The following is a 15,161-nucleotide window of genomic DNA, read 5'->3' on the forward strand; positions in this document are numbered from 1 at the left end:
GATCTGGCCCGCGGGCCTTGACTTTGACACATGTGATTTAAAGCATGCAGGAGTTTAACCCCTGTGCTCCAGAGACTTCTGGGTCTCTTCCCAGTGGGACATGCCAGAATTCCCGGTTGTGAGGCAACAAAATAAAAAAAGAGCAGCAGAGGTCTGAATTAAATGTCTTTTAATTTGGTTTTCCCGTTCGGACGATGAAGGCTGCAGCTGCTCAGCCTCAGAGGGAAAAACTGTTTCCTCCCAGTGGTTTCTGTCCCGTAAGGTCATGTCTGGTCAGAAAAGTTGGTAAATGTTTGCCGAGCCCGAGGCCGTCAGCGTCTGTCTCAACATTATTCAGCTGTGGTCAATTATATCAGGGCCTAGAGCCAAACGCTGCCAACTCTGACCGAGCCTTTGTTCAGATCCTTACAGGAGCTGAAGCTCCGTCCCAGGAAGTGCTAATTAATTACTGCATGCATCCTGAGGGTTTAATAAACAGCATCCAAGCTCGGGAGAAGAACGCATTTATCCTAAATGTTCAGCAGACGCATCGTGGAGGGTTTGGAGGGTTCATAACCAGCTACAAGCAAAACACCAACATTTACCAGAGCAGGACAATAAACCCCAAACCAGCAAAGGTCTGAGACGCTCTGAGAGCAGGAAGTGACAGCATTTTATCATGAAAAACAGCCCGAAGGCAAAGAATCCCCAAAAGCTGCATCAAAGATGTCCAGTGACCGACTGCAGTAGATGTTTATCAAATTAGTAAATAAGTTGACTTCATGTAAGAACAGAATAAAGATGATAGGATTAGTTAGAAAACTGCAGAGGAATCTTTGATCAGTGTCGATAAAAAGCTGCCCTCTAAGCCATGTGCATCGTACCCACCGCGACCAGCTTCTTCTTCATCTGTGGGCTCTTCTCCAGATGTTTCCTGTCAGAAGAAAGCTCCCGTGCAGCTGGGAGACGGATTCGAGATGCCTGGGACAAGCCAGCAGCTATTATCAGAAAACAAAAAGACTCGTAGGCAAAGAAACAGAATTCCCACAAACACTCTGAGACATTTTCAGACTTCCTCCTGAATGCCGCTCATCGGCGAGTCTCCAACATCTGCAGCCCAGTGAGATACGGACTGATACCGACCATAAAAACTGGATTTTATCTGGAAAAATCCCTCAGAGACGATGAAATCCTGCAGAGTCGGCCATCTTACTGCAAAGATCTGCAGCTTGGCTGGACCACGGCATGAAAACAAGAATTACTTTACTAATAAATCAATATTTCAGTGTTTTTTAGATCCTAACACTGTTTTCAGTTATCTTCTGGGCCTCTTGTTTCTGACCTCTTCTCACAGACGAGCCTTGAAGCCACCATCCCGTCGTCACGCAAGCAGAAAAATAAAATGTCAACGAAATAATGACAGGCTACAAGTCTGTGACAGGCTTTTAGTTTGTTAGCTGCCTCCGAAGCACTTCCTGCTGAGGGAAGGATTGATTTTTGTTGGCGTGACGCCCGGCTACATATGAAATTACACGTGTTTAGCAGGAAGCTCATGTCAGCCAGATGAAATCAGGAGAAGTAACTGCATCATTTCATGTCAGCTTGCCAATGGTTTGAAAAATCTGCCTCCTGAGCTGCTGCGACGAGACGGTTTGGACAGTCTCTGTTGTTGGTTTCTTCCCTGTTTAAAGTCATTCATCAGAAAGCCTTCCAGCTGATCTCAACATTAACGGATCTGCATTCGGCTGCATGTCGACATTATTCCTGCTTGTTTTCTGCACTCATCTGTAGTTTAATAGGTGCCGCTGAAACTCTGTCAGGAACTAAATAAAAATGTCTGAGGAAATGCTGAAAGGTGCACAAATCCAACAACTTTATTCACTAAAGCTCAGCGGTAATCTGGGGCTTTTATTTTGTAATAATCCAAGACGCTGTTAACTATAAACTGCATTTAAAAATTCCCATAAGAGGCAGAAGCTTCTGGTTGTTAGACATGTTATAATTTATAGTTTTTTGATGATATGACAAGTTAAAGAGTGTCAAGAGCTAATATCATTATAAATATTGTGCTCAGGTTTTAATAAAGTTGTTTTAAAGAACGTAAGGTCGACTAAGAGTGCACATTTATCTGACAGAAACAGGACTTCGTGTCAGAGTGGAGCAGAAAAACAGGCAAATAATTATTTTATTTGACCTTTATTTTACCAGGTGAGATGTTGGAGAACCAGTTCTCATTTACAAATATCACCTGGTGGAAGATAAAGTGCAAAACAAGAAATTTTCTTCAGAACATAAATGAGTTTGACGGCAGCAGATCGGCTGGATTGCACTAAAATATTCACCAAACAGGTAAAACTGAAGCTGCTTGAGGTCAATAAAGTGCTAAAACTACATTTCCCTGAGTGCTTTTTTGTTAGAAAAGGCCATTAGATTAATTTTTGCTTGGCATCTGAAGCAGAAAATACAAAAACTAAGCCGTCTAAAATGCCAAAGTAAAGTTTTCTTCTTGCTAAAAAGGCCTAGAAGGTGAGCAGAGGGCGGCTCATACAGCAGGCACACAAACGCCTCACATTTAAAGCCTAAAGCATGAGCAACGTGTCGAATCATTTCTGGATGAGCTGTAAAGAAAAAAAAATGGCTACATTTTTGTAATCCTCTAAAGTTTGGAGGGAAACCAGCGGCTTGATCACTTGGAACGCGGCCTGACGGCAGCGGTTTCGATGTAGCGTTCCGCTCCGGCAGCTTTAGGATGAAGCACGATAGCGTCGTCCTCTCTGGACTGCTGCTTGGCGAAGTTCACAAACACCTGCAGAGACAGACGAAGATAAAAAACATAACTTCTGTTGTGTGTTTTATTGCCTTACAACCTGTCTGTTGAGGGGAATCTGGAGGCGTTTATCTTTTAAAGAGACTAAATGCAACTATGAGGATCCTAAATGTTGATTATTACGAAACAAAACCTTTGCAGATCCTCCTATCGTCAGAATCGAGTCTCTTCAGGTCCGTCTCCCTGACCTCGGTCCATCTAACCTGCATTTTTAGTTCTTCATGACCAAACGTCTGCAGCTCCTTCAGGCTGGAGGTTCTGCTCGTCTCCAACAGTTTTTACATCAAACCAGAGACTCTCAGTTTGTCTGAGGTCCGAGTTGGACTTGACCTTTTACCCGGCTCTCCTTAAACCTGGTTCTCTGGATTTTACGCCATCCTGACGATAAGCACCCCCGCGTCATGATTCTGCCACCCCGTGCTCCGCTGTGGGGATGGTGTCCTCGGCATGAGGGGAGTTTCTTTAAAGACGTTTTTGTTTCCCCACAAAACGAATACATGTCCCAAATTTTGCTGAGCGAAGACGAGGATAAGTAGGTGAAAAATGGTCTTAAAATATTATTTTTCATGCTGCTGCATGCCGACATTATGCCGGGGAAGCCATCTTCTTTCCTAGTTAGGTGTAGAGAGTAGATCCTCCCATCTGCAGCTCCATCAGGGTTATTTTTGGCCTCCTGGGTGTTTTCCTGATTAATCCGACCCTCTCCTGAGCTTCGTGGGATCGTCTTTATACTCCAACCTGATCTGTGCTTCTCCAAAATTTTGCCTCTGAACTCTGCGGAGACCTCCTTGGTCTTCATGATGTCTCTTACTTGGCGATGTTGGACTGGTGTTGCATCCGGAGGCTCACAAGTGGATCTTTTTTAAATTAAGAGGCTTCTGAAGGTACTGATCAGAGCAAAGGGGGGTGAATACATATGCACGCACCACTAGTGTTTTTAAATTTTAGAATTCTTTAAAACGATTTCTCTCGATTCCAGACTAGAAACTTCTGCAACCCACTGTGGTGCAGAATAAAACAAAAGTTAACCCTTTTAAAACAAATATGTTGTTTTCTCGGGTTCACCTGGTCGAGCGTGGTCTGGGACACGGAGTAATCCTCGATGTTCAGTTTGTCCTTGTTCGCCAGGACCATCTGAAATATTCTTGCCAGAGAGGAGGAGGAGATCTTGTACTGCAGGGTGTTGTGGTGTTTCTCCCTCTGGATGCAGCCGGGGAAGGTGCTCTCCATGAAGGCTTCAGCCGGGTTCAGGTCCGGGGGGGAACCAGGCTTGGCTGCCCTGATCTTCATGGTCACCACGTAGCCGTCTCCAAACCTGCACGGCAGAACAGCGGTTAGCGGGAACACCTTTCTGTGGGTGTGAGAAACTGAACAATCGAGTGGAAAAGGCTGACTTGTATTTGAGATGCTGAATGGTTCCCAAACACTTGAAGGATCCGTTGACCATGATGGCCAAGCGGGTGCACAGCGCCTCGCATTCCTCCATACTGTCAGCAGGAAATCAGAGTTATCACCCGGTGCTTCCATCTCTGAATGCATTCACACTTAGCATCTTCACATACTGATAACAGTTTGATAAAAACGACAAACCGAACGAATGATCGGCTCAGCTAACAGCTCACTACGAGAAGAAACACCAGTGTCCTCTTTTCATGTGTCTACGGTGTTTTATGTAGGAGAACGGTCCTTCACTTCCAGTTTTGAAGAGATACAATAAAAGTCCATGAGGGGATTTGAAAACGAACCATAAGGCTGGATGAAAAAAAGACCAAAATGTCTACGTTTTGTTGTGTAAACTATATAAACGTAAGGTTTGTTAGAGTAAAAAGAGTTTGTTTGCAAATCTTTTGACAAGTTTTACCACTCAAGTCAGTCATTTTGTAGTAAAATCTCCAAAAATCTTTCTTCTGCTGTGAAGTCTGAGCTGCAGAGCTCCAAACAGGACTGGGTTTAATCACTTGTTCCAACATTATCTACGGGGAAACAATGCTGCAGATTACAGCAAATACGCACATTTTAATGGATTTTTTCAAAGCTGCGGGGGCAGTAACGAAGTAGTGACAAAAACATTAAAAAACAAAACCACGCTCCCCAATTTAATCTCAAAACTGCATTAATCATGGCTGCTCTGGCAATCCAATGTAGTTTTACCAACTGATTCATCTTCACAGCTTACCTGTGTGAGGTGAGGACCACTGCTCGATTATCCTGAATGACACTCATGATGGAGTTCCACAGGAAGCGTCTGGACAGTGGGTCCATACCTGTGGTAGGCTCGTCCTGAAGAGCGAAGGTAAATACTGACACTAAATGAGTCTGTTTGAACCAGAACATTGGTATAATGAAGTAAAACCTTGAATCCCAGCAGCGTCGGAGGTTTCAGCCTCACCAGCAGCACCAGAGCAGGACAGCCAATCATAGAAATGGCCGTGGAGAGCTTCCTCCTGTTGCCCCCGCTGTAGGTCCCAGCACTTCGGCCTGCGTACTCCGAAAGGCCCAGTTCCTGGATGGCCCATTCTGCTACCTACATGTGGGGGAAAGATGTGCCTTTTGTTACTCTTAGATTCAGTCCTGGTTCGTACATTCCCCAAAATACCAGATCTAGGAGGCCGGAGAGCGACAGTTCTGTTCAAACTCAAGGCCCGCGGGCCAGATCCGGCCTTCCGGAACATTTCATCCGGCCCTCTAGTCTGGTTCAGATCGAGTCTCTGATTCTTATTTTGCTTAAAAAAACTGAAGTTTTCTCTTGAAGCCAACAATATATAGTTTTAATTTCTGTATGATCAGGTTTTTGTCTGTTTTAATGTTAAAAACTTCATTTAAAAGCTGAGTGAGGCGTAAGAAATGACAGCTAATGATGAGCTTTTAGAAGTTTGGTCTATTTGTCTGTGTTCATTAAAGTCTGTTTGCTCTAAATTCTGTATAACCTGTAACTGGGAAAAGGTCATTGATATTTCTATATGAAGGATTTGACATAATACATCTAAAACCAAGTTTAATTTATGTAATTTTTATTAAATATCGATTGTGATTGGCCCCCTTGCGTCACTGGGTTTGACACCCCTGGTCTACAGCCTTGTAACGTTCTTCTAACAAAGCTATTAGAACGTGGCTTGTTCATGGTAAGTCTGGAAAACCTCTATCAGTGTGAAGGCAATCGTGTACCCACCCAAAGCTTTGTCCTGCTATTTTCCACATCCTGTAGATGCTCCCTTACGCCCTCACCATGCTCTATGCATCAGCTGCAGCTAGAAAATCTCTCCAGGCTGCCTTAACGTTTCCATCACTGGTGTCCCATCTGTGCTCGGCTGTTTCCATGACTTTCTCTGTCCTAGCTTAGGCATGAGGGCAGCGTTGCCAGTCCTGTTTCCAATCCTCACCCACCAAGCAACTCTGGTGCACGTAGATACACTGTCACCATGCTCCCCCACTTTCCACACAAGACACCAACCTCTGCCACTGAAATGATAAGCCTAAAACCAGGCAAGCTCAAAACCTTCCATGAACTATCCTACTCTATCGTTGGGGAACAAACCTCCTTCATACCAACAGTAACCAGAATCTTGATTCAGTTCTTCAGGGAACAAATGATCCGTTGCAGCAGGCACCTTCAAGTATCCTTAAGAGGAAGAAGGTGCTGAGTTTCTTGTTCACTGGAGACTTTTTGCTACGAAACAGTTTCTTTTACGGCAAAATGTCTTCAGTGAACAAGAAACTCTTGCAATTGGACCAGCATTTTCTGGTCCAACAATAAAAAGAAGTCCAGCTACTTTGTTTGAAAACTGCATGTTCTGGGTGATCGAGAACCTCCACCATCTGGTCCAGCACCCCAAGAACCAGACCGAAAGGAACAAGGTTTAACTGTCTCTCTTCAGTGCTCCAGCACAGATCTTCCCAGGCAGATGCTCAGACCTCAGTACGATAATACATCATGCTTAGCATCTGTTTATTACCATAACGAGAGTTCCTCCTCACCCTGCTAATCTCAGCCTCCGGGACGCCCCGGAGGCGGGCGTAGAGGTGGAGATGTTCTCTGCCTGTCAGCAGCTCATCAATGGCATCAAACTGCGGGCAGTAACCCATGTTCTGATGGACGTCCAGGATGTTAGTCAGAATGCTGCAAGGATAACACAGTGAAGATGTGATGTAGATGAAAGAGTGGGCATAAGATGTAGTCTTGAAAGTAAATGTTATTAAGCTTAATAAATGTGTAAAGTTGAAATCCTGAACCTGTAGCCAGAGACCATTGCCTCTCCTGAAGTCACATCGATGTCTCCTGTCAGCATCTTAAATGTTGTGGTCTTCCCTGCTCCGTTTACACCCACGAGACCAAAACACTGTGTTTAATAAAAACAATAAAATCAACGGTCCTCTCTGCTGAACGACCTCCACAAACCTGCAGAAACTCGACTCACCTCTCCAGGTGACACTCCGACGCAGATCCGGTCCACAGCAGGGGTAACTGTCCCCCTGTATATCTGGCAAAATAAAAATTAAACTTCATTGCTTTTTGTTGGTTTTTATTTGTCTACTGTCCTAGCTTTGTTGCAGTGAAACCTTCCTTACCTTGGAGAGGCCTTTTACGTGTAAAATGTCGTTGGTTCGCCCACTCTGGTGGATTCTCTCTCGTTCCTCGGCCACATCTTTATCCTCGTCCAAAATGTGAGGCTTCGGATTGTCTGGAATCCTGGAAGAAAAACGTCTCAGACCATCAGCTTTCTGTTTATTTTGAAAGTGTCATTAAATCTTAGATTGTGCTTTCAGTTTTGCTTACCAGTGGTCCAGGAAGAAGCGATACTGAAAGAGTATGTTGAGGATAAAGTAGAGAAAGCCCTCAGCCGCCATGCAGAACAAGTTCCTCCCAATGAAGTCCCAGTTGAAGGGGTCTGGGCTGTAATCCTCACCTCGGGGAACAGAAAAAGACACGCTTTTTGCTTTCATCTGACACGAGCGATGACTCAACATTTACTGAGTTAAGACACGGGTTGGAAGCTGTGACAGGTCCAACCCTGAGCGTGTTCCATGGTTACCAAAGCGAGCGTAAACATCCGTCACGGCTTGGTTCATGGCCATGTCGATGAGCCCCCTGCCCAGGCAGTAATGAGGAAAGATGAGCAGCGCTGTCTTCAACATCTGGTTGAATCTGTACAGAGCCTAGGAGAGAAAAAGAAACGCTAACAAAAGAGAAGGCGGGAAGAAATATGGGTTAAAGGAGCTAAAGAATCCCCCCCGAATTTACTGTGGAGCTCTCAAAGAGGTCCAGGATGAAGGTGACGGCGCTGCTGTTGATGCCAATGAACAGGTTGATACACGACAGAGAGACGTAGGCCGTGCTGGGGACACTGAAGACGTAGGACATGGGGTACATCATGGGTGTCACAGACCAGCTGGGACAGAAATCAACACAAAATAGATAAGTTATAATATATATTTCTATTTTCAAACCCAGAAAAGCCTTGTTGGCTTTAACTCACCCGTAGAGCATAAGCAGGGCAACAAGTGGCTGCAGGTTGGTTGGGGAGGTGTAACATCTCTTCTCAAAGAACATGAAGGTGTTCACCACCATGGCTGCACTGATGGAGTAATTCACCTGGAGGAAGGGCCAGAGAACCAAATATTCTCTGTTAGAGCTGAAATCACACAGCCTACATTAAACCAGCACTGTCCGAACCGGGTTACGGTACCATGTCCCACAGGAAGTTGGCCGTCCAGTACACCAGAGGGCTGACTCCACTGACGAACTGCAGGTGTTTGGCCTGAGTGGCCCTCTCCTGGATGAGGTAGAGGACGAAGCTGGCTGGGACGAAGGACAAGGCAAAGATGACACAAATGGCCACCACTGCATCCACTGAGGTGGTCAGTCTGGGAAAAGAACAGATTAATGGGAAAGGTTCCATTAATTAACCATTAATTAACCATTAACACTACCCTTTACATTTCCAACAAATATCAGGAGCCGCCGGTGACTCACACAGTGATCTCAGAGAGCTGCTCCTTGGTCAGGTTCAGAGGATGGTTGATGGCGGTGATTCCATATTCGTCCAGATTAGCTCCTTTGGGTAAATTTGCACGGAGAACGGCATTGTTGGCAACATTCATGAAAGCCACCATGGCGTGCCAGCCCTTGTTGTTATACCACACCTGGAGAAAAGCAACAAACAGATAATTGCTTCATCATCGAAACAAAGGATTGCATCTAAACGATGAGATGAGCTCTGAGGGACGAACCTTGACACTGTTTTCAGTCTCCATGTACCTGAGGAATGTCCCAATGTCCCCAAGTGTCTGTTTGGAGTATTTGCCCTGACAAGAAAATAAATTGTAGGAGATGCTTCTATGAGAGATTTAAAAATAAGTGGTTTCAAAGCCTCACCCCAGTGACATTAAGAAGTCGTCCAAGCTGAGCTGCTGCATCCTGAAGGGTCTTCGGCTGGACTCCTAAAACAGGAAGCTGTCCACCCACTGATATGCCTCCATACCTGGAACCACGGACAAAATCCTGCTGAACCATAAGGGTTTTCTGATTCTGCAGGTATTTATAACTCCAACTGCAATGCAAAGCTACAACCACTAGAGGGGGAACTGCACCACTACATAACAAAGTGGACTGAAGAAACACTGGAAAGAAGAGTGGGCCAGAAGAGACTGAGAAGGTTCTACAACCTGGACTTTTATATTCACCTTTGTTCGTTCACCCAGTATTTGCTTTTCAAGCTGCAGAGAAACCACACAGAAACATCATTAACTTTCAGACAGTATAAAAATGTCTAAGTTTGCTTTTACAGCTGTTACCAAGCTGCAATACCTGGTTCTGATGAGGCCGGGATACGTCTTTACCAGGTAGTCAGAGATGTTCCTACCAGTTAGGTCCATGAGGACGTCTCCTGTTGATTGGATCCTCTAAAAATAAAATAAAACAGCACGTCTGATGGGGAAGATGTGAGCGAGTTTTTCTGCTTTAGCTTCAAGATTTAATTTTAGTGTACAAAGTGTGGACATGTTCAACAGTACAGTAATTCCCAACCCTGGCAGAGCCTTGTGATGCCAAATATTATCTGTTTTTAGCGGAAAAATATGCCATTAGAACATTTTACAGTCCCTCCAGGATTTCGCGGGCATTTTTTGTGATTGTTGCGGCTAAAATGCCTGATTTCGTGGGCATTTTCCTAAAAGTTGCGATTTTTTAAAACTAAAATCAATAAAAAAACATAACTTTTAATATAAAAACCAAAAATACTTCCTAGTTTTGTAAGATAATTCCCAACAAATATTGACATTCTCAAAAGCTGCTTTATTTGAGAACTTTGATAGCTTCTAAACTGACATTCATGAGCATTTCTGGATTGTCCCTGGTCTGCAGGAAGTGACGTCACGTGTCTTCTTCCTGAGTTATTTGGGGTTATTTTGTATTCCACGCTACACAAACCCACAAAGAAGAGACTAGACCGCAGAAACAGAGGCGAATCACTTCAGAAACAATAAATATTGGGTTAAAGTTGCGGGAAAGTTGTGGTGTTTTGGACAAACCTCAGCCTTTTGGAACCACTGAGGTTTTCATCTTACCCGTGGAGGTGGCAGGCCTCCAGCTCCCTCCGAACACACAGGAAGCATGGTGAGTCTTTCAGGAGTGCTGCACTGACATTCTGGAGACGGTCTTAGGTTGGTCCACTTTGGGCCTTCCAGTCTTTCTATCAGGGCAGGGTTCACCAGGGGCATCTCCCACTCCGTGGTGATGTTGTTACACGGGAAATCCCTGCCGAGGGAAGGAATCAAGCAAAGCAGTCAAATAAAAACTACCCCTGCATCGAGTTTGAGGGATGAAAGTGAAAGTTACTTACTCCAGTGGTTCATCTACCATGCAGCGAGTCCCAAACCCAGGCTTGTCCAGCAAAACTTCACCGAAGTATCTCATGTCGGGATCAATGGGACGCTCATTGCTGCAGCAGACAAAATAAATATGTTTATTTTACACATTTCAACCCATTGACCAGCATTAAAGTCTGTATTTAAAGTGTAATACCTGAAGAAGGTGTACTGTCGCCCATACATCCAGGGGCTGAGGGTCAGACTGGGATACTCTCCAAAAGGTGGAACTATCAACGTAAACATCAGCGCCAGGAAGACAAAACTGGCTGGAAGCACAATCTATTAAACACAAAAACAAACACTTGAATTTAACAAGGGGGAAAAATCTTGAGCCTATTTTTGGTGACTAGCATGGTTCAAAACTAGCAGCAGTTTCATTCTAAAACAAAGACAGTAATTTAGAAAAGCAACCTGGGCAATGAAGTCTTTGCAGGAGCGCGAGGCGTGGTGCCACCTCTTGATCAGCAGAGCAAAGAACTGTTTGACGGTCAGAAACGGGCCTCGGACCTGGTAGGATCCCCGTCCTGCACCGCCCTCTGGGACCGCCCCCGGACCCTGACCGTTAGACTCTGGGACAAGAACTGAGGTCTGGTTAGCATCGAGCAACTTGCACCAGCGGTGTAAAATGACATGCAGGAACCAGCCAGGTGCCTGAGATAAACGGAGTTCTACTAGCAGCAATCTGAACGTGTCTGCCAGCAGCGCTCGGGTTTTAATCTTCACATGAAGCTGTTGCAACAGATCATAAATACACTGATGCTGCAGCACAGGCTAACAGCTAGCATGGCTCAGCTTAGAGGTGGGTCAAAAGGCTAATAAAGTTTATAAGTTGTTCTATGAGGCTGTATATATTAGGCAGGCCATCGTATAATTGCCTGTATCCATGTTTGTCTGTCTGTTAGCGAAATATCTCATGAACCACTGCACGGATTTTACTGAAACTCTCCGAAATTAGTCAGCCAAAGCTGATCAACTTCAGCCAACACAAACATGCTTATAACTCATTTAATGGGCTAAAATCTGCTGTGGTAGCAGCTGAGAGTCATTCCCAACACATACTCTGAGCTCTAACTGATCATTTCAGATCTTCCTTTAAAACTTTGGCGTTCAGGGCAGTGGGCGATCAAGCTAGCTGTTATTTGTTACCTTCATGGAGTATTTACTGTCATTTCTTAACGAATGTGAGCTCATTTTTGAGATATTCTTCTACGTTCTCCTACTGAGCCTTTGTGTGAACAAATGGCTGCCATCTTGAATTGGTTTGACACCAAAGATTATCAGTTGTAGGTGTATAACCAACGATTACTTTCTGGGAGTTTCATGAAAATATTCCACCGGTTCATGAGATATTTTGCTAACAGAGACACAAACACACACACAGGCACGACTTAATGGCGTCAGGCGATGAAAACTGCTGCGTTCTGTTTGTCAGTTCTCCAGAGCTGGAAGCTGGAAGCTGACAGCCTCCATCACCTTTTTGTGCTTCCACATCAACAGCCACTCTGTTGAGTCCACAGAGACTAGCTCGAGAGATCTGCTGCAACGGTTTCTCATCTGAGAGTCAAAAACATGGATGCAAAACAGCTTCAACACACAGTGACACAGACAGAAGAGACAGGAGAGCTACAGCAACACATTCAAACACAAAACAAAGTCAGGAGCTCTACAAAGCCTCGACTTTTACCTTGTTTACACTTCCTGCTGGAAGCGTTCCCATCTGCTGTGACCTTCAGGAAGATCTATAAGAAAACAGATGTTACCCAAGAGTGACAGGAAATACTTTCAAATGCATAAATGGTAATTGTCCACACTCATATAGATCATTTAAACTTGTTTTAGTGTCTACAAAGTGCTCTCATTATATATAATTGAGCTTTAAACATTTAAAACTGATGGACAAATGGTGACAATATGAGATTTTGTGCACAGATTGCAGACACGGCTCTTATTTTGATTATAAAGGGACCAGAAAGCCCTCAGAAGAAAACCCAGGCACCCCATGCTTATTCAGATTAATAACATGTCGACTGGACTGTCAAACTCTCATGACCCCTTTAACAAGTCTGCAAGGGGGAGGTCCTCAGCATCCAAACTCCTCCTGAATCAGAGCCAGCCAAGCTCGATTTCTTTCCTTTTAGTTTCAGTCTTGGGATCAAGCGTAATTACTGGTAATTATTATAATCTGCTTCATTCATTTACTGTTTCCACACCTCCTCCAGTGATGTGTCAGACACACCAAAGCTGCTGAGGCCGATGTCCACCAGAGTTTCCTCCAGCTCCCTGAAGAGGCTGGCGTAGGCCCTGGGCTGGAAGTCCTGATTGGGCAGCAGAAAGGTGAGCTCCTGGCCAATGGCCTCGATGAGCCGAGCCTGAGGCACGTGATGGTGGACCAAGGCTGTGATGCTGTCCACGTTACCTGAGAATGAGTGATCCAATTAAGACGGTTCAGGAGTGTTTACACGCATTTCAATAGCTGGAAGAGAAAGTTGAGGAACCACAATCCACTGGAAGGGCAGTGCTGAGCATAAAAGAAATTATGTCCCATTTAAAACAGGTTTAGGAAGACTGACAACAAGCTTTGCATATCATGTCAGCAGAAAGAGATGACGATCTCACCGTCCAGCTGTCTGTCTGCGGACGGATTTTCTTCCCGGTCGGCTTTAATTCTTGAACACTTTGAGCATTTACAGGAGCAGTTCTGTGTGCAGTCGCAGCTGCCCTGCAGGATGAAATAAAACCAGAAATTTATTTCCCTCAGCCTCACCACCTGAACACAAAAACAGAGAAAAACGAGAAAATGCTCACGTTCAAAAGTCTTTTTAAAAAAAAGGGAAGAAAGGGTGCAACTTACTAAGATTCTGACACTAAAACCATGTATTTCACAGAAACGTCCACAAAGCCTCCCACCTTGAGGTCGTTATGATGCATTCGGCGAACGAGGGTGAGGTAGAAGCCAGCGCCGAAGCAGTTCTTCAGGAAGATGGGGGAGCCACAGCAGTAAAGGCGACCCTGGGAGATAATGGCCACCCGGTCACTCAGCAGGTCGGCCTCATCCATGTGGTGAGTGGACATGATCATCGTGCGTCCTGTGAAACCAGACATCATGAGGGATAACAGGAGGACGCACGGAGGCGTGTTGGTCTCAGCTGTAGTTCAGATCGGAGTAAATCTGCTACATTAATTTTAATAATACTTTCTGCAGGACGTGTTACCTGCACGGTATTTGAGCAGCAGGTCCCAAATTGATCGTCTGGAGTAAGGGTCCACTCCAGATGTGGGCTCATCCAGGATCACCACCTTGGCTCCACCAACAAAGGCCAGGGCGACTGACAACTTCCTCTGCATGCCCCCTGGATCCGAACACCAACAAGTGCCAAAAGGTGCATGCATCAGTGTGTGTAAGGGTTTGATTTGAGCAGTAATACTGTATGCATTAGGTCAGGGGTGTCCAATCCTGGTCCTCAGGGCCACCATCCTGCATGTTTTCCTTGTTTCTCTGCTCCAACACACCTGATTCAGAGGTTGAATCACCTCTTCATGTTCTGCAGAAGCCTGTTAATCACCCATTGATTCAGATCAGGTGTGTTGGAGCAGAGAAACAAGTAAAACCTGCAGGATGGAGGCCCTGAGGACCAGGATTGGACACCCCTGCATTAGGTGAACCTGTTCCCAAACAGACCTGAGAGGTTCTGGATCAGTTCAGCTCTCTTGTGGGGGAAGCCCAGATCCTGCACCATGTTCTCGACCTCTTCCTCGGCCTTGGCAAGCGGACTGCCTTTCAGCAGCGAGTAGAAGAGAATATGCTCCGCCACGGTCATACTGAGGAGGAACATAAAAGTTCTCACAATGAAGACTGTAATGTGAAGCATCCAGAAACCACTACTGGCTGCCATTTTGAATCCGGATCGACAGAAACACTCACTGACATGAAAGAAAAAGGTCTTGTAACATCCAAATTACACCACTCCTCCTGATTGGTTGTCTTTTTTCCTGTCAGTGAGTGTATTTCCATTAAACAGAAAGAAACATACTGCTGAAAAAGGATGTTGTGTTGAGGGCACATTCCCAAAGACATCCGAATGCTGTCCATGTCCGTGTGGATGTCCTTGCCATAAATGGTGGCTGTCCCTGAGGTGGGAGGGAACATTCCTGTCAAGATGGACCTAAGAGAAAGAGAAGAGGAACTCTCATGCATTCAGCATATATTTGCACGCTCGTGAACGTGGGATCCGTCCGTCTGGACCTGCGTACATGGTGGTGGTTTTTCCAGCTCCGTTGTGGCCCAGAAAGGCAGTAATCTGGCTCTCGTAGAAGTTGATGCTGAGGCTATCAACAGCCGGTGTGGAGGAACCGGCGAACACTTTGACCAGGTTTTGGATGCAAACGCCCTTCACCAGATCTGCTGGATCTGCCTCGAAGAAGAGCCGTTCTGCTGAAAAGGAAGACAAGTTGTTAACATTGCATCAGCATCACTCTTAACATGGTTAGG

General features: G+C 45.2%; 1 protein-coding gene across 7 annotated transcripts in view; it reads right to left on the reverse strand.

Annotated features, from left to right (window-relative positions):
• Nucleotides 1–2,146: 2,146 nt before the first annotated feature.
• The window catches only part of abca4a (ATP-binding cassette, sub-family A (ABC1), member 4a), a 32,300-nt gene continuing 19,285 nt past the window's right edge, over nt 2,147–15,161 (reverse strand). The window contains exons 20-51 of one of the 7 annotated variants that reach the window (XM_037973291.1): nt 14,924–15,101; nt 14,704–14,835; nt 14,352–14,491; nt 13,885–14,022; nt 13,580–13,758; nt 13,289–13,439; nt 12,883–13,088; nt 12,357–12,411; nt 12,146–12,226; nt 11,084–11,241; nt 10,827–10,951; nt 10,645–10,743; nt 10,370–10,559; nt 9,612–9,706; nt 9,488–9,520; nt 9,180–9,285; nt 9,035–9,109; nt 8,778–8,947; nt 8,491–8,668; nt 8,281–8,396; nt 8,046–8,193; nt 7,837–7,960; nt 7,581–7,710; nt 7,373–7,493; nt 7,222–7,284; nt 7,037–7,143; nt 6,782–6,923; nt 5,196–5,330; nt 4,983–5,086; nt 4,201–4,293; nt 3,872–4,121; nt 2,147–2,785 (exon numbers count right to left, since the gene is read on the reverse strand). In XM_037973291.1, coding sequence (XP_037829219.1) covers nt 2,666–2,785; nt 3,872–4,121; nt 4,201–4,293; nt 4,983–5,086; nt 5,196–5,330; nt 6,782–6,923; nt 7,037–7,143; nt 7,222–7,284; nt 7,373–7,493; nt 7,581–7,710; nt 7,837–7,960; nt 8,046–8,193; nt 8,281–8,396; nt 8,491–8,668; nt 8,778–8,947; nt 9,035–9,109; nt 9,180–9,285; nt 9,488–9,520; nt 9,612–9,706; nt 10,370–10,559; nt 10,645–10,743; nt 10,827–10,951; nt 11,084–11,241; nt 12,146–12,226; nt 12,357–12,411; nt 12,883–13,088; nt 13,289–13,439; nt 13,580–13,758; nt 13,885–14,022; nt 14,352–14,491; nt 14,704–14,835; nt 14,924–15,101 — 4,142 coding nt within the window. In that variant the 3' untranslated portion in view covers nt 2,147–2,665. Of the gene's footprint in view, nt 2,786–3,871; nt 4,122–4,200; nt 4,294–4,982; nt 5,087–5,195; nt 5,331–6,781; nt 6,924–7,036; nt 7,144–7,221; nt 7,285–7,372; nt 7,494–7,580; nt 7,711–7,836; nt 7,961–8,045; nt 8,194–8,280; nt 8,397–8,490; nt 8,669–8,777; nt 8,948–9,034; nt 9,110–9,179; nt 9,286–9,487; nt 9,521–9,611; nt 9,707–10,369; nt 10,560–10,644; nt 10,744–10,826; nt 10,952–11,083; nt 11,254–12,145; nt 12,227–12,356; nt 12,412–12,882; nt 13,089–13,288; nt 13,440–13,579; nt 13,759–13,884; nt 14,023–14,351; nt 14,492–14,703; nt 14,836–14,923; nt 15,105–15,161 lie in introns of those variants that run through there. The other 6 variants (XM_017415168.3, XM_037973292.1, XM_017415170.3 and 3 more) reach the window with 6 other exon arrangements.

This window comes from Kryptolebias marmoratus, linkage group LG21 (assembly GCF_001649575.2).
Source record: "Kryptolebias marmoratus isolate JLee-2015 linkage group LG21, ASM164957v2, whole genome shotgun sequence".
In the NCBI taxonomy this organism is placed as follows: Eukaryota; Metazoa; Chordata; class Actinopteri; order Cyprinodontiformes; family Rivulidae; genus Kryptolebias; species Kryptolebias marmoratus.